At 41.1% G+C, this 17,359-nt stretch overlaps 1 protein-coding gene across 6 annotated transcripts in view; it reads right to left on the bottom strand.

The window, feature by feature from the left end:
- Positions 1–260: 260 nt before the first annotated feature.
- Positions 261–17,359, bottom strand: part of Smarca2 (SWI/SNF related, matrix associated, actin dependent regulator of chromatin, subfamily a, member 2) — a 174,760-nt gene continuing 157,661 nt past the window's right edge. For all 6 annotated transcript variants that reach the window (XM_003472196.5, XM_013155035.3, XM_063250380.1 and 3 more), the window contains 5 exons: positions 9,168–9,273; positions 8,660–8,761; positions 6,109–6,241; positions 2,329–2,471; positions 261–1,157 (listed from right to left, as the gene is read on the bottom strand). In XM_003472196.5, the coding sequence (XP_003472244.1) occupies positions 1,122–1,157; positions 2,329–2,471; positions 6,109–6,241; positions 8,660–8,761; positions 9,168–9,273 (520 nt within the window). In that variant the 3' untranslated portion in view covers positions 261–1,121. The remainder of the gene's footprint in view (positions 1,158–2,328; positions 2,472–6,108; positions 6,242–8,659; positions 8,762–9,167; positions 9,274–17,359) is intronic.

Genomic DNA, 17,359 nt, shown 5'->3' with positions numbered 1-17,359 from the left:
GTGGGGGTTTTCTGGCTAATAAACAGAATTTAAGCCATGGGATAAAGCTGAAAAGTGATTTAATGTAGCTTGGTCCCTTTTATTATTTAATAGTTTACAGTAAAGAAAGTAATAATCTCTTCTCTTGTAACACACCTAGATCACTGCAGGAGATTGGATCTCTCACTCAGTTCCACATGTTCTGCAGCTAGACTCTTCCCAGCTCTCTGAAGGAGGCAAAAAGGTTTTAATCTCCTAGGACTCAAAACCAAGAGGCAACATTAGTGGAGCAAAATTATGTTTATTAGGAAAGCACCAACACCACATTCTTCGAAATTACTGGAATTTTATTTGCCTCAGGCTTATGACTTGCAACCAAAGACATTGTGCAAAGAAAGCAAAGATTAAGTACACTTTAGGGAGAAGGAGACAATACACATTGGTAACAGAGAAAATCAGGTGGACAAAAGAAGCCATCCAGTACACTATATAGATCGCAGTATTCAATAGCGTTTTCAACAAAACTTTTTTTAAACCAAGAGCACAAAAAAAAGAGCAATGTTTACAGTAGACATAAATCTTATACAATTTAAAAAGCATTTTTCAGATCATAGCGCATAAAGTGGAAAAATGTATATGTAGGTGAAATCTAACTACTGTACATTTATCACCTATTAAAGTTGCTTATATGTACCACAGTGTAAAAAAAATAATACCGAACAAATAAAAATCTTGAAAATTGCCTGATGAAAAATAAAATAACCAGTGGCTTTGAATGGCTTCTCCTGGTTACCAGTGCTACAAAAGACAAAAATCTCATCCAAATAGGTGATAAAACCAGGCACAAACCTTTACCAAATTAGACCCGCCCATAGAAATATACTATCCACCCACATTTTCCATCAAAAGCTTTTGTTTTGTTTTAATCTTTGAATCTTTGAGGCCCATTTGGTCACAATATGTTACAAATCTTTGTGTTTTTTACACCATGATATCATATGTTTGTCTGGCACTATTCTAAAGCTAGTTTATAAGATGAGGAGGAAGAGGAGGAGGACACAGAAAGGACCAGTGCCCAAATGACAAAGTGAACTCACTGGGTAGAAACGAGAGGGAGAGGAAAGTGTTCAGTTCCACAGGGATCACTCATCATCAGTCCCACTTGCTTCTGACTGTTCCTACAAATAAGGCAAAACAAACTGTCATGAGGCAAAGCAGAAATGATACGTGGGAATTCTGAGCACCAAACATCTGTAGGAAGACAGAAAGATGCTTAAAGGTGTGATCAACCTCTAAACTGAGAAGTGGTGTTGTTAACTGGAAAACTCCAAGCCATACCTTGCTGGCTAATACTTTCTATCTTTAAATATATTTTAGAAAACTCAAGGGAAAAGCAAAATACGCTGCACTGCTGTCTGCTGCTTGCTGTAAGTTAGGGAAAACAGGAATTGTAAACACACACATAAACACTAAAGTATAGGCTGGGGTGCAAAAGTTATTCTGAAATTTTCCAATCAGACTGGAGCAACAATGTGTTTAAAGAGCAAGTTAGTATATATATTAAAATGCACAGTTATCTTTCCAGAAACACGAATGTGTACAGGGTAGGTGGTAGGGAACCCAAGTTCTTCTAGAAAGTGCATGCAATGGAAATCTGCCTGCAGCCCTAGGTACACAGCGGCTCTATGACTTGGGGCAAAGCATGTAACCTAAGTACTGGTTTCCATAATCTGATAATACATAGCACAGACATTGATCCCCCAATGAGAAGATAAGCATTAAACATGCACCCTACAGGCAAATACTTTTATAGCCTAGTTTAATAAATGCTTCTTGAATTTTCCAAATATTAAAAGCAACATTGCTAGGTATTTCGCTGTTTGGCATGTCAGGTCACCACACAAGCTCCAGACTAAAACACCACGACATTTTTGCTTATTTTCTTTTCACTGGCTCTTATACTAGGTACTGTGGTACTATCCTGGGTGTGATGGGTATGAAATATTAATTGGCCACAGAGGAAGAAAACTCTATTTGCAGCAAGTCAATGCATGGAAGATTTTTTTAAAAAGGAAGGGAAAGGAAATTCAGCAGCTTTTATTTTTAAAGACTGTTTAAAAAGCAGTACACAAAGCTCCACATTCTTTGTTCTAAATCAGTGATGGCAAAACTTTCAGAGCTTTCAAACAGCTTGCTATGGGGAAAGTACTGCAGGCTCGCCACCGCCGCTCTCAACCAGGGAGCTCTGTTCACGTCCTGAGTATTAAAACTCACATGCTTTCATGTGAGCTTCAGTCCTGGGTGGGAAGGAGAGTAGGGGCACAGGAAGGGACATAGACCAACACTTACGTTTTCATCCTGTTCTTCGTCGCTGTCAAAATCGCTCACTACCGGCTTTGCTTTTCCTCGATTTGGCCTCTTTTTGCCTTTTCCTTTGTCCCGGCCTTTCTCATCCCTCTTATTGAGCTTGATTTTCACCTTAACAGATTTTGCTGCAACAGAGACAAAACAGACACCAGTGTGGATTCACAGGGCAACCTTGTCCAGAAGCGAAATGATCCAACCTAGAGCTAACAAACCAAAGGGCCCAGAGTGTCACTTCTTGTCCTGTCTACACAGGCAAATCATTCTCTGTCCTATGTCATGCAAAAGGAAAGGAAAAGAAATCTCACGGAGCCTGGGTCCTTTTCTTGTCTCCTCACTGCTGACAGCTACAGCAAGGTGAGTGAAGGGATGTGCAGGTATTTGATAGAAATTTTTACTGTTAAGTAACTCCAGATCAGCTGTGGCAAACTTGTGGCATGCACACTACAGTGGGCAGACACAGCTCTGTGTAGGCACACAAGCCAAGGCCCCAATATCAGCTATTCAGAATTAATGGCAGTGTTGGCACTTTCTGATAAGTGCAGTGTTTTTTTCTTTTTGAGTTGCAGTTTGGGCTCTCAGTCTCTAAAAGGTTCACCATCAATGGTCTAGATGACTTAGAAATAAAACTCAGCGTCAGACAGGGTGATAGGGGCCCGTAATTCCAGCACTCGGGAAGGCTAAGAAAGGAGGATCCAAATTTGAGCTCAGCCTGGGCAATTTAGTGAAACCCTGTCTCAAAATAAAAAAAAATAAATAATCCACAAAAAAAGATGTAGCTCAGTGTAAAGGCGTTGGGTTCAATCTCCTGTATTAATAAAATAAATAGAAATAATTGAATATTTTTAATGTAAAGACACAAAAAGGAAAGTAAAACTGCCTTTGAAAGCTTTCTTTTCTCTCACATTTTCCTGATCTTTCTAGAAAAAGGTCTAAATCTGTCTTTTTATCCATTTTTCTTTGTATAAATTTGTAGGCTCTATAAACAATACAAACACATACACATGTACACATTTGAATGTTTTACATAGTTATCATAAAGGGATGTCCAGATGTGTCCATTTTCCACACCTTTATGTTCTTGCCTGCTTCCATCTAACACTTGAGAAGTTTCCTTCTTGAGATATGCTATGATGTATTTAAACAATTCTCCGTAATACCAAACAAATAAAAATCTGGAAAAATAAAATAACCAGTGGCTTTGAATGGCTCTTCCTGGTCGTCAGTGCTACAAAAGGCAAAAATCTCATCCAAACAGGTGATAAAACCAGGCACAAATCTTTACCAAATTAGACCCACCCATAGAAATATACCGTCCACCCACAGTTTGCATCAAAGGCTTTGTTTCAATGGTGATGGCTGCTTCCATTTCCAGCTTTTCTGCCTGCAAAGTTGCCACACACCTACTTGTTAACCCATCTTGAGAGCATGGAGGGAGACAGGGTAGTCACATCCACGTGGCCTGTTTCCTACAGTGCTCTGCCACCAAAGGAGCCTTCAGAATGATTGCTCATTTCCATTTTGACAAGGCTCTGGTGAAGAGACAAATGTTCAAAGAGCTACAGCACAAATGTAGGTGTAGATCCTAGGAACAAAGAAAAGCCACTCTGTGGCCTTGTTCTGGAACAGGCTCCATAGGTGGCACTGCCAGTACTTGAAGGTGAGTGTACTGCGAATGTGGGTCTCTCATCCAAAGGAGTTTCCCAGAATACCATGTCTGATGGATCTCAAGGCACCTGGATACATATATCGTGATGGAGCAAGTCATAGCTCTAGCAGGAACTTTAGAGAGAAGACGTTGTCAGGGTGATTTTAGGAGGGGACTTATGAGACATTTGATCAATTTCCCAGGGAAACAGGTGAAAATGGAGTGCTTTATGTGCGTTTCTCCCATCCCAAGTGCTTATAAACACACAGAATTCCTAGTCAAAGTTTCTATCCATTATTCCCAGATATCTGCTACTTAATGTGCTAAGTAGGATTTGGGTGGGTATTTATTTGGAGGGAGAGAGGTTCTAAAAGCCTGATGCCAATAACCAGTCATACTGGGCATTTTCAAATACCTTGGAAAGGAAAAATGAAGTATCTACCTCTATACAGGTTGACCTGTTCTGGACACGAGAGTACAGAAATCCATACAGACGTGAATATACTGTCATGAACAGACTGTGGGACTCTTTATAAAGCTGTCACATGTGTGTGCCAATGGATTTGGACATCCAGAAACGCTCCCTGCCAGGCTGCTGCAGACGAGCAGGCTAATCAACCAAACCTTCGGGTAAGCCCTCCAGCCAGATACCTAGGATGTTACAATGCTACCACAGGCCCCTGGAAAGCTCTACTTACCAAGCCAGGTAGATGGAATAGTAGTCCCAATCCCAAACCTGTTACCTGACATGACAAAAGGCATTTTCCAGGTGACTCAATGGGATGATGCAAATCATACAGTGTGAGGGACTGAACTGTGCTGATGAGAAGCATGAGTGAGGCATGGGCTACGCTCACCTCCCAACCTGCTGTCACCTTACTTTTATGTCAGAAGAACCAAGCTGAACTCATGACCTACAGAAGCATAAGATGATGGACTTGTGTTGTATTAAGCTACTAAGTTTCTGGTAATTTGTTACAGTAGCAGTAATGGATTAGACAAAGGCTCAAAAAAGACTGAGTGAAACCTGGCTGAAAGACTAAAATCCATTTTGTACATTCATTAATGAATATTAGTACATCTTGTAGAAAAAACTCATTGCGTGCTTTAAAAATGTTCATGCATAGGAAAATTAGGTTATAAATCATACATATATGAATGAAATCTAGAAGGCAACTTCTCACTGTAATGCTATAGTGGGTAATGAAATTATAAATTGTTTTTATGATACAAACTGGGTTTTTTTTCATCTTTAAAGTTTGTCTGCCCCGTTTTAAATATGGATTGTAACTAATGGAATGGTAGGGAGTGAAAACATGATTAGGTTTCTGAAGGAAACCTTCTTTGAAACAGTTAAAGTTATCACTATGACAGTAAAATTCAGGGCCTCGCCAAATACCTTTCTAATACAATATTTGAAAAACTATGTGAAAACTGCACTGTGAACAAAATATCAAAATTTTAAACAAAGTCAAGAAGAATAACCTCTCACCAAAAAAACCCCTAACACGTTCTAGGGTGAATAAAGTGGACCACTCTGCTCCAAATCTGTTTGCACATCATAGCTTGCCGTGGTACATGTCTGTAATACTGGCACTGCGGAGGCTGAGGCAGGAGGAGGACCACTTCAGAGTTGGAGGGCAGCCTGCGCTACATAGTGAGTTCAAGCCCAGAAGGAACTATATAGTGAGACCCAGTCTAAAAAGAAAAGCAAAATAATTGCCAAAGTGTGGTCCTGGCTTAGCCACACCAACATCCGGAGGGAACTCTTTAAGAAAGCAGAGTCAAGCCCAATAGATTTCAGAAGCACCGTACTAGGGAGTGGAAAGGTGCTGCTTACACTAATTTTGTACTACCAGAGCATTCAAAGGGAACATAGCTCAGAGCGCTTGCTGGGACCCAGGTTCTTGCATATTTACCTCATTTCTGGAGATAAGGGAGGAGTGCAGAGTTCAGTATGCAGCCTGAGGTGTTCTGTTTGATGTTTCGTTCACAACAACAAAACAGACCTAAGGCTGGAACCTACACCTGCCCCTGTCTAAAGCCTTTCGCACCTGAGCGAGCATCTCCACGGGCAGAAGGAACCTGGTGTGCAGGAAGCAGATGTTGAGACTCACCCTCAGACTCTGACTCCTCTTCATCTTCCTCTTCCTCTTCCTCATTGCTCTCCTCCTCACTTTCCTCCTCTTTGGCAATTTTCTGCCGCGCACTCTTAAACACCGACTGTAAGACGATAGAGTCTTCGTAGATCTAAACAGGCAAAGTGGCATCTGTTAAAAGCTGCAAGCCCGGGATGCACAGTCACAGGGTGCTGTGCCCCAGGCGATAAACAAGCTTTGTTTTAAGGAATGGTCGTAGAAACGTCACAACATGCTAAGCTGACCTAAAAAAATATTAAACCCAAATACAGGCACCCAGTCCCTGCAGGAGAAGTCCAAATGCACAGTCATTGCAAAGTGTGTATGTGTACTTGTGGATATGTTTTTATTCACCTATAATCCCCATGTTTGACAACAAAAAGAGTATTTTAAAAAAGCTGTGCATAGGGATATACATATGCCTGTGATTCTAACACTTTGGGAAGATTATAATTTGGAGCACAACCTCCACAACTTGGCAAGACCCTGTTTCAAAATAAAAAGAGCTGTGATGTAGCTTAAGGCAATGGCTCTGGGTTCATTCCCCAGCACTGAAAAGAATTTCTAATAAGTATGATAGTAATACTATGGCAAGAGAACCTCTTTAAAATGGCATTCCGATCCAAATTATCTATAGACGGATGAATAGATAAACAAAAGGTGGTGTATACACACAATGAAATACTATTCAGCCCTGAAAGGAAGAAAATTCTGTCATAACCTACAAATGAAATAAACCTTGAGGACATTATACAAAGTAAAATCATCACCAAAAGACACTGAGTTCACAGAAACAAAGTTGAATGGTGGAAACCAGCTGGGTTAGGGGAGAGCAGAGTTACTTTCGGTATAGGGCATCAGTTCTGTAGGATGAAAAAGTCTTAGTGGTCTGTTGCATAATGATGTGCATATAATTAACACCATTGGGGCTGTATATTTAACTTTTATAAAAATAGTAAAAAGAACTTTAAAGGAAAAAGAACATCCCTTCCTTTCTAGGACTATTTTCTTTATGGTAAAGATGGACATGCATTTTCCTTTTTCCCTGATGAGCACCAACAGAGCAAGCAGACTGGAGGCTAATCAGAGCTGATGGATCTTAAAAGGTAAGGAGGACCCTGAGAGGGGTGAGAAAGGAGAAAAATGAGGAAAGTGGAAAGGCAAGAATATAAAGGATGTATCTGGAATGACACACCGTAGTCACTTTCTGGACTGTGGCATTGCACCCTGCTATGCAAGACATTCCTATCTGGAGAAGGTGCAAAAAGCTACCCAGGATCTCAATCAAAGCTCAAAGAAGTGCAGCTGAGAAGCAGCTGTTGTGGGACTGTGTGATGGGGCCATCAGCTGTTTAGGTGGGGAGTGGCCAGGATAAAGGTGTCCAAGGGAGGCTGGGGGTGAGTAAGTTCACTCTGGAGAGGCTTGGGAAACTCTGAAGCCTGAGGGGTGGGAGGGCAGCCAATGGGCAGGATAAAAAGATAAACTAGTGTTCAAAACACATCGAAAGTGAAACTAGTCAAGGGCCATTTGTTTGTTACCTCAGTGCCACTGTGAGACAGAGTGCAGGCAGAGAGGTTGGGGGACCAGAAAGGGAGCAGATGCATCTCATAATTTACAATGTCATCTTGATCTAAGGAACACAAAATTCTCTCCACAGACTAAAATGATCATGTACAAAGGGATTCTGACTCTTTTGCCTTGTGGTTCATCACGGCTTACTTTAGAGGGTCTCTAAAACAGAAGGCTTGCTCTTAACACCTCTTATATTGGTTAACAGTACTAGTAGGGGCTATTAACCTGGAAAGGCAGAGTCTGCTGAGGGCACATCTTGAGGATTCACACGTTCTTTAATTTGATGAGTAGAGCTGATACCCAGGCAAAAGATTAAGGATCAGAAAAGAAGCTTAAGGAGTTAGGAGTGGCTTGAGACTGCATTGCTTGGCAGACACAATGACCAGACAGTTCATTCTTCTTCACTGGCTGTGACAGCATTAGGTCAAATACAGGTACAAACAGGTGACTTCCAATAAAAGACAAGAGTAACTGAGGTGTAATCGCCCCTTGTTATTGTATATACTATTAGGCTAGCTAATTATGGAGAAAGGAATGTACAGAAAATTGCATTTGGACCAATAAAGATTTTTAAAAGCAATTAGAGGCAGTTTTTTTTTCCCTAAGCTTTGTTTTAAATCAGGGTAATTTCAGCTGCTGATGCAAAGTTACGGTGAGGAAAATCAAGGTAAACATAATCAAATATAGGGCTTCTCCAAAAGCAAAAATGTTATGGCAGCTTTTCAAAGTGGATTACCTTCAATGGATCATCTGAATTTCTCCTCCAATAAGAGACAAAGCTTGAAGCAGGAGCCCACCCATCTATGGCACAATGATAATTTGAAAATGCCAAAGCCTTGATTTCCTCAAATAGGTAGCAGAAACTATACCCCCCACCAAAGACTCAGAATAAAAGTGAAATACTTTACTTGAAAAAACACAGGCATGCTGAAGGTTAAAAACTTTGCAGGAGACGCACCTGGGATCCCTCCAAGTTGAAAGTCTGAGCATTGTGACAGAGAAGCATGACATCTTTCTCCAGGTCACCCAGGCTCCGGTACTTATGATTACGAATTCTTTCCTGGTGGTAGTTGTGAATAAAATAGAGGGCAGGAAAGGAGAGGAAAATGCAATCATCAGTACTTGAGAAAGCCTAATCGTCTCTTTTGTCTTCACAGCCTACAACCCTGCCAGGGTAAGGGACTGCTCAACCCAAAGGGCACCACTCACTGAAACCCCTCCCACCAGTGCCCCTTCCACCCAAGGGGAAGGAAGGAGCCTGGGACAGTAAACAAAACAGGCAGGGTGAGTCATACTACAAACTCTGAGCATAATGGTCATGCAACACACAAAGGCGTGAAGATGGCCCTGCCTTTCTGGTGGGGAGCCCTGTGTGGGTGGTAGACAAAAAGCCCCTGCTGACCCCACCTCCATGCATTCAAACTTCTCTACTTACTGGAAGAATAGTTAGTGAACAAAATATCTACCTTTATTTTTTTGAAATCCACTGGCTTCCTAATTAATTCATAGTATTCTGGTAACTCTTTCCTGGAAGGTAACTGAATGAAGACTTCACTGAGCTGCCGCCCTGAACTGTAGGATGGGGTGAAACAAACAAATAAAGCAGATCAAGCACTCCTCGGAGAAGGTCTCGCTGCAGCTAACTTCACGTCGTATTAAAACACAATTAGGCCTTACCCCTGCCACAGATGAGAAGTACTCTGCAGATTTCTTTTACAGCAAATCTCTCTTTATTATGCTATTTAAAATATCCTATTGAACCAAAAATTACATTTTTAAATGAATAACAGAGTTGGTTAAAAATATACACAGCCATTATTTTCATTCTCCTTTGTCTTCAAATTCATTTTATATTTAGAAATAACTCTGAAGATATTCTGGAAACTCAAAAGCTTTTGAATGCCCCTAGTTACTATCTACTTAGTCTCAGAGCATTGTGCACACCGTGAGCCACACACACCTTAAGACTTGTTCAAAGAAACCCTTCAAATCAGCTCACGGCACCTCTGTGCATGTGTAGCAATTTGGGCCATAAAACAAATGCCCTTAAGTATAGGTAGGTGCCTCATGTTTCTGGGATCAGAGCTGTACCATCCCCCAAATTCATGGAGGGCATATTCAAAAGCAGGCTTAACAGTTACACATGCTTAGCACTTCGTAATTTTGAAAAATAGGCTGCCAAGCAATATAAGCTTCCATATCCCCTAATATTAGAAACAGACATGGTTAAAGGAACAGATATAATTTAGGTTCAAGATCCTAATATCTGATTTGGCCTACCCAGATCAATAACAGCTTGTGATATATGCTATAGTCATTTTTCACAAAAATTTGGCTCCTCTTATGATGCCATCTCTAGCTTCTTTGTGAAGCCAGAAACAACAAAAAAAAAAAAAAAAAAAAAGATCATAAATCATTGCCATGTAAATTTCAGAAGGTGATTGTAGGAGAGCTCGGGAACGCTAGGAAGCAGTGGCAAAGCGTGAGAGACAATATGCTGTTTTAATCCATGGTGTCAGTTGTATAATTAAAAAATAATCATAATGACAGTTATCATAAAAAAGGCATGCGCAGTAACTCAAATGGTTGCCTAGCAACCAGTGGGGAAAAAGCTGAAGTGCAAAGGGGTCTGCATAAATTAACCGAAAATGCTCTGTCAAAGGGATGGGCGTGATTTTCTGCTATTCTGGGTCACCGTCTTATTTTTTCTAATGCATATATGGGCCTTATGAATACTAAAATGAGGGACAAATACAAGAGGTTTAGGACTGCAGAACCCCAGGGAATTGGATTTTTAGATTATTGTGGCTAAGCATTCCCTTACCCTCACAACCACCTCCACCTCCCTGCAGGCTGAGAAATGCACTTGTTCTTGCAGAATTTATGTCACGCAAACACAAGCTTATTTATTGTCACCTCTTGCACAGGGCCAGTTTCTGGTGGATTTTTCTACCATCCTGAGTTATAAATGCAAACATTTGAGCCGTTTGAAAAGGGATACATGCAAGGCAACGAGAAGGGTTTGTAGATACTATGATGACTTCTCAATCATTAGCATTCTCTATCACCTAGTGCTGACCCAAAAGTCAGACCTTTTCATGGTCGTGGCTTTAACCCCTGACCCTCAGTGACATCTTCCCGGTGTCATTTTTCTGTTGACAAGTCACAAGCACATCTTTGCTTTGTACACCTGTGATGGACATACTCTTACTTTCACTATGCCACTGGTGAAATAAGGGACACAGATGAAGAATGTGAGAAAACTTGGCAGGAGTACAGAATGGCAAAGGTAGTCATGGTCTGCGGTCTCCTCTGTCAGGACACAGCAACCCTAAACCCTACTGGAAGACAAGTTTGGAGCTATTTGTGCTCAGAAAAGGGAGAACTCCATGTTGTGAGACTGGGAATCAATGCCATAAAAGGAGAAACAAATTTATTCTGTTCTGAAAACATAAGCCTCACTGGACTTGGTCTTAGCCACTTTCCTTTTTCTCTTCCACAGGATGCAGACAAAACGATAATCACAAAGCTACTAAGGAAGGTCTCTTCCTGTATAATGTTTCCATTATCACTCAACATCTCAGTTTGGCTGTCCCAGTCCCCCCAGATATCACCACACTCCCAGTTTGTGCTACTGACAATGTTCTTCTCTATCGTCATGACAGTGCCTCCTCTGTGGATTCCAATGGACCATGACCAATCCTCCTGAGTCACCCCAGGTTTCCAGCCCCGACCCCTCTCATTCCAGGGCTGAGAACTGCTTTATGTAATACTTCATGAGCTATCCAGGTTCAACAATCCACTTACCATAAAATGAGATAATTCTCTTAGATATTATTCTTCACTCTCAGTACCTCACTGATCTGATCAGAACTTCATTCTTCCACAAATGTTGTTTTCTGTCTCCTTCCCAAAGAGTGCAAATGCTTTACATGAAAGCAGGTCCTCTCTCATCCCTGCCAGACCAATGGCCTGACTGCAGCTCAGTCAGGCAAAGTTGGGGCCCGGGGCACCATGCAACTTCCCTGTAACCTACAGAATGCACTGAGGCAGAGAACCGCTTGCCAGTAGATTGTGAAGGAACTTGCTTTCCTCCAAAACTACAGGTTAAAATGACAAAGGCGAAGCAGCTTCATAGCATTTTGAATTCTTGGGATTCCTTTCTGGAACTTGAGCTGCATGCAGCTTTTAAATTAAAATTTAAATGTACCTTTTCGACACTTTTTTTCAGTGCCAGATTTTTTTTAAATACACAACAATGGACTAATTGTTCCATGGTCTGTAGCAGGTGATCTGATTCTGCTGAAATGTTTATCCTATCTCAAGGTATTTTCCATTATGTCAGTTGGTACAATTTAAGGCCTAAGTATAAATCGCCAAGTCAAAATGCACTGCTTCCCACAACAAAAGCAAGAAACTCTTTCTTAGTACACACAAGGCTTAGATTTCAGATCCCTTTGTACAATTATCTATTTCAAAAATGTGACTCTACTTAGGCAAAGACTAGACGGGGCAAGAGGTACCCTACAATATAAATTTAAATGACTACAATGGACTTAGAGTTGACAGGAACAAATGGGCAAGCACCCACCTCCTACAGAGGTGAAGGACACAGAATATAGCCTTGATGTCACATGGAATTCAATGGAAGAACTCTACACAACACTTAACAAATGTTGGTTTGCAAGCCTGCATATATAATGCACATCCACACCCAGACATGCTCACACACAACTGAGATTTAATTTTTCATGCTTCATTTAGAAACCAATTTTTTTCCCATTGTCTCTACAAACCAAAAGGCAGTATTTCCACATCCATCTTACTATGACTGTAAAATGGAAACTGCACAGATTATACAATGTACATAAATACCAGCTTTACCACTGATCATATTTCAGGTGTAGTTGCAGGTATGTTAAAGATTACCTAGCTAAGAAACACAGTCCTTTAAAATAGTAGCTATTATATCTCTATGTGATTTTCTTTTCAAACAAGTCTAAAGTAAGAAGAGTGATACTGGGCTAAGTCTTTCCCTGTTTTATGTTTTTTTTTTTAAGCATAATTGATTGACAAGTCCATATAGCTACTCCTGAAAAAAAGAGATCTTATTTACATTAACTAATGAAGGTTAAAAACTTGACTATCTTAACTCTGTCAGAAAATGATGTCATGATTTAGAATATCCATTATGGGTGGAAAGAATTTTATAAGATTATTAGAGCCTTAAAGGAATCACACATAGGAAATCATTTGGGAAGAAAACTTTAAAAACACCAGACCTCCACAGACCTCTGCAGGGCTGTAGGTAGAAAGCACCCTGGCATCTCTCAGTGTCAGGTCCCTGTCATGTTTAACACGCGCTACTGAAAAACTGCCTCATGACCACAGTTACACCCCCAGTATCCAGAGAACCCCAGAAACCTGAGCCAGTCATGAAACAGGAGTTGTAAGAACCCCATATACACTGCTGAACTCTCTCCTCTCTCTGGCTAAGTATTGATTGGAGATTCCTAACAAAATTGGACTCTGACCTCCCAGGCTCCTGAAGAATCTCAGAAGCAACAGTAAAACACAGCAGGATGAGAGTAGGTTTGTTTTCTGCAGTGGAACTGGTAGCTGTCACGATGACTCTAACCTAAGGATCAAAAAAGACTGTAGACACGTATTTAAGTTATTAAGAAGGTTGCATCAGACTCAAGCAAGGTAAAGCCATCATATCAAAGAACTAAAGGGCTTGTGGGTTCGGCCAGAAGAGTGCCAAGCCTCTGTCTATATCTTAGATGCAATCGCACCCTGGCTAAAAATTTTAATTTTTGTGATCTAGACTGAAATGCAGATTAAAGATACATACATGAAAATGTCCACTTGGATTAAAGTAATTCAAAGCAGCTAAAAATGTTTATTAATAGTCAGGGAAAGGACAAGTACAGGCGTGTTGGAAATTGTAAAGTTGTGCTTTTAAAGAATGTAAAACAAAATGCTTGCTAGGACATTATTATAAAACACCTAGTACAACTTCAAAGTTGTTAAATAGATATAAAATAAGGACAAGTGGAAGCTGAAGGTGGTGGTGCATGTCTGTGCCCAGGCAGGAAGGCCCTGGGTTTAATCCTCAAAATTAAAAATGTTTTTAAAGGACAAGAGGCAGGATGCCAAAACATAAACCCCAATAATGTACTCTTATTCAACAAGATGATTTATAATTGATGCTATTTGGAACTGTATTGTCCACAAAATAGGTCTCAACATTTAATATTAAGCTACCTTCTTTGAAAAGTCAAAAATTTCATTTTTCCCGGAGGAATAATGTCTAAGGTTTACATGACCCAATTTGCATTTATTATATCATTGTGATCAACATGTTTTTACCAATTGGCACTTTTCGATACAGCTTAATAATTACATTAAACTCTAAGATATTACAACTTTAACAATCTGTTGCACAAAGCTCCCAGATATATTTTCTGATTCTCTTGTTGTATTTACTACAATCATAGGTGCTCACAAAAGGACATGTGATACGGAGAGGGATTTTTTGTTGTTGTTGTTTGGACAAGCATTTTGAGAAGACATTTCGAGTACTATAAATTTACTACCTATCACTTGACTTTTAGAAAAATGGACTAAGAACATCTAGTTTCCTACCCTTTCTATCCACACCTGACATTTCATAATAGCAAGTCTGGTATGGAATTTTCGCTGTACTCTTTCCAAATACTAAATGGCCTCCTGCCTCCCTGGGCTGCCAGTTTTCACCACCTCATCTTGGAGACTTGCTCCTGTCTCTTAAGAATGTTTTTTTTGCCAAATGTAAATGGCACATGCCTATAATCCCAGCCACTCTGTAAATCCTAGCTACTCAGAAGGCAGAGACAGGAAGACCAAATTCGAGACCTGCATAGGTAACTATAAAAATAAAGGCCGGGTTGAGTGGGGCTGGGGAAATAGCTCAGTCAAAAGGCACTGGTTCAATCCCCAGTACTACAAAAAGAAAAAAATAATGCTTTTTTTTTAATAGTGTAAGGACTGACCACTTCTTCTACTGCACATCCTGTTCTTTGATCATGTGCTGTATTCTCTCCATTCCCTTAATGGTAAAAATGCTTCAAAGCTTCTGCCTGATTGTGACCAAACATAAAGCGTTTGCAGGCAAACAGAATCAAATGCCTCTCCATCTGTGCGCAAGTCCCAAATGCTTCTTTGTTTAATGGGTTATGGGTGGCAGTACCAGTGTTGCTTTACCTACCACGGTCCTTTTAGCAAATTCTTAAGATATGCGAGGAGTGAACACACAAGGATATATATATCCAAATAGGTACTACATTTCACAGCAATCCATTTTTGATCAAATGTTTATGGAGTGGTTTTAAAAACAGCTTATGAGTGCTATAAGAAAATCTGTTCTGTTATTTCCAGCTGAGACTCCTTCCTCTCCCTGAGAGGGGTCATTTATGCAGGTGCTGGCCCTGAGCTTGAGAGGCAGCGATGCTGAGGAGAAAGGCTTCAGGGCCAGGCTTACACTGGGAGCCAGGGGAGGCCTTCTGCTTCAGAGAGCAGAAGGCAGAAGTGTATTTGTGGGCCACGTACCTGCTGCATGTGGATCCAACTGGCTGAGTACTGTGACTAAGTGTCAAGTCACCAGAAGTCACAGCAGCCTGCACCAGGAAACATTTAATGTATCAGGATTTATAATGAGGGCAAAATGAAGCACTCGGACCCACAATTTCCTGAGCATTTTCTTCCTGAGCTCTCTCTGAGCTCTTATTCAGCATTTCCTAAAGTGTGCTTCGCGGTACATGAGCTTAATGGATTATTAGTAAGTGTTCTTTAAAAAGGGAGTTCACTGGTCAAATGAGTTTGGGAACACTGGGTAAAACAAAATTAAACAGCTTACTTTAGAGCAAAGCTCCTCAGTCTCTGACTGACCTTGGATTCTCAAGAGGGAACTAAAGTACGAGTAACTGGAAGACCATACTCCAGAGGTGGCGTCCCAGACAATGTACCAGACTTTGATCTCACTAGGCTGCTACTCTACAAGATCAACTGTCAACCCTATGCTGGGTCTGCAGTGACTGATAAAGAGTAAGAATGACTCTTCACCTAAATGCAGATTTCCTGCAAGTGTATCTTCTTGTTACTTGACTATTTTATAGCAATTTCTATGTAAACTATTTAGAACAACTAAATGCAAAGTTGCTTGAGTGTGAGAACCATGCTAGCAATCTTCCTCCTCCATTAAAAAAAAATACAGACTGTTTGGTGCCAGGGATGCAAAAAAAAATATTTTGTCTAAAAGAACTTGTTTGGTCCAAAAGGAACGGTCAATACTAACAAAATCACAACATCAAGGGCTATTAATTAGACATGGTGGAAAGTTGGGTTTCCTGTGGTACAGTGTGGGAGGCCTGGGTTACTACACACACAAGTGTGCATACATATACTCCATATCACACACATGTTGACTATTTTCCATGTGCATTCATTCCTGCAAACAGCACCCCTATTCACACATATCACCAGGGCAGAGCCAAGTTCTATCTAATTCCTACTTCTCTCACATCTAGTGTGCCCAAGTCTTGGCATTCACACCTCTGAGGATGTATTCTCTTGTTTTCCTCTCCACTGCCTCCTGAAAGATGCAGGTTCCTCCATCTAATACCCTTGACTAACGTCTCTGCCACAGCACTATTAGGGCGCCAGTCCCCAATACCAATCTGACATGTCCCCATGACTCTCTCGAGACTCCGTTTCCCTCAGGAGAGCCCAAGACACCACACACTGGTCAGTGCATCCTCTCGTCCAGAGCTCGGATGTGTCTCCTTTACAAATTGTTCTTGATGGTCACTGATACTTCCCTGGAGACCATGATCCCAGGGCCTCCAAGGTGTTCAAAGCATCCAGGTCTGCTCAGCTGCTTCTGTAGCCTCTGGACCACTGACACCCTCTTCCTCTGCACATGGGCCCTGGTCACACTGAAACACAGACGCTAGAAGAGCCTGCTTTTCCATACTTCCTTGGCTGCCACACCTATGTGACTCAAACACCTCTGCCTTGCCCTCTCGCCATGGTCTCCTTGGACAATTCCTACAGACACAGGTAACATGAACTTTTCCACTCCTGCCCCCTCCTGCTGCTTCTCCCTGTGCATCCTCAGACTGGTCCTTGCAATATTCGTTTGTAGGTCTCTTCCCATTCCATTTTCTTCATTTCCCCCATTTTCAATACTTACACACAAAAAATACTCAGTGCTTTCGAACACAAAGATTTTTTTAAATGGCTTGGAAGGATAATTCATCATACTATAACCGCTGAACTTTATGCTGTCAGCTTATGCTTACAGGAAAAGCAAGCAGGTGTGACAATAAGGAATCAAGACTTCAAACAGCCCTGAGGAAACAAGCAGCAAGCATCTTCCTATGCCTTTGGAAATTGTAGTTGAAATATGCTGTTATGGTCTGTGTTTAGATGTCCCCCCACAGCCGCATGCAGTCATGGGGGCGGGCTTCTGGAGCTTGTGATTGATTCATGGCCCAATGCTAGGATTATGGCTGTGAGTGCTAAGGCCACCCTGGGGTGGGTAGCCTGAATACAATATAAGAGAAGGAAAGAGGCTTGCTCTAGCTCTTCCCTATTTGCTCTTGTTGCTTTTGCTTTC

The sequence above is a fragment of the Cavia porcellus genome, unplaced genomic scaffold (genome assembly GCF_034190915.1).
Source record: "Cavia porcellus strain 051 isolate PalLab524CR breed Dunkin Hartley unplaced genomic scaffold, mCavPor4.1 scaffold_1, whole genome shotgun sequence".
NCBI classification, from domain to species: Eukaryota; Metazoa; Chordata; class Mammalia; order Rodentia; family Caviidae; genus Cavia; species Cavia porcellus.
Note: the sequence above shows the minus strand (reverse complement) of the source record. Positions and strands in the feature narration are given on the sequence as shown.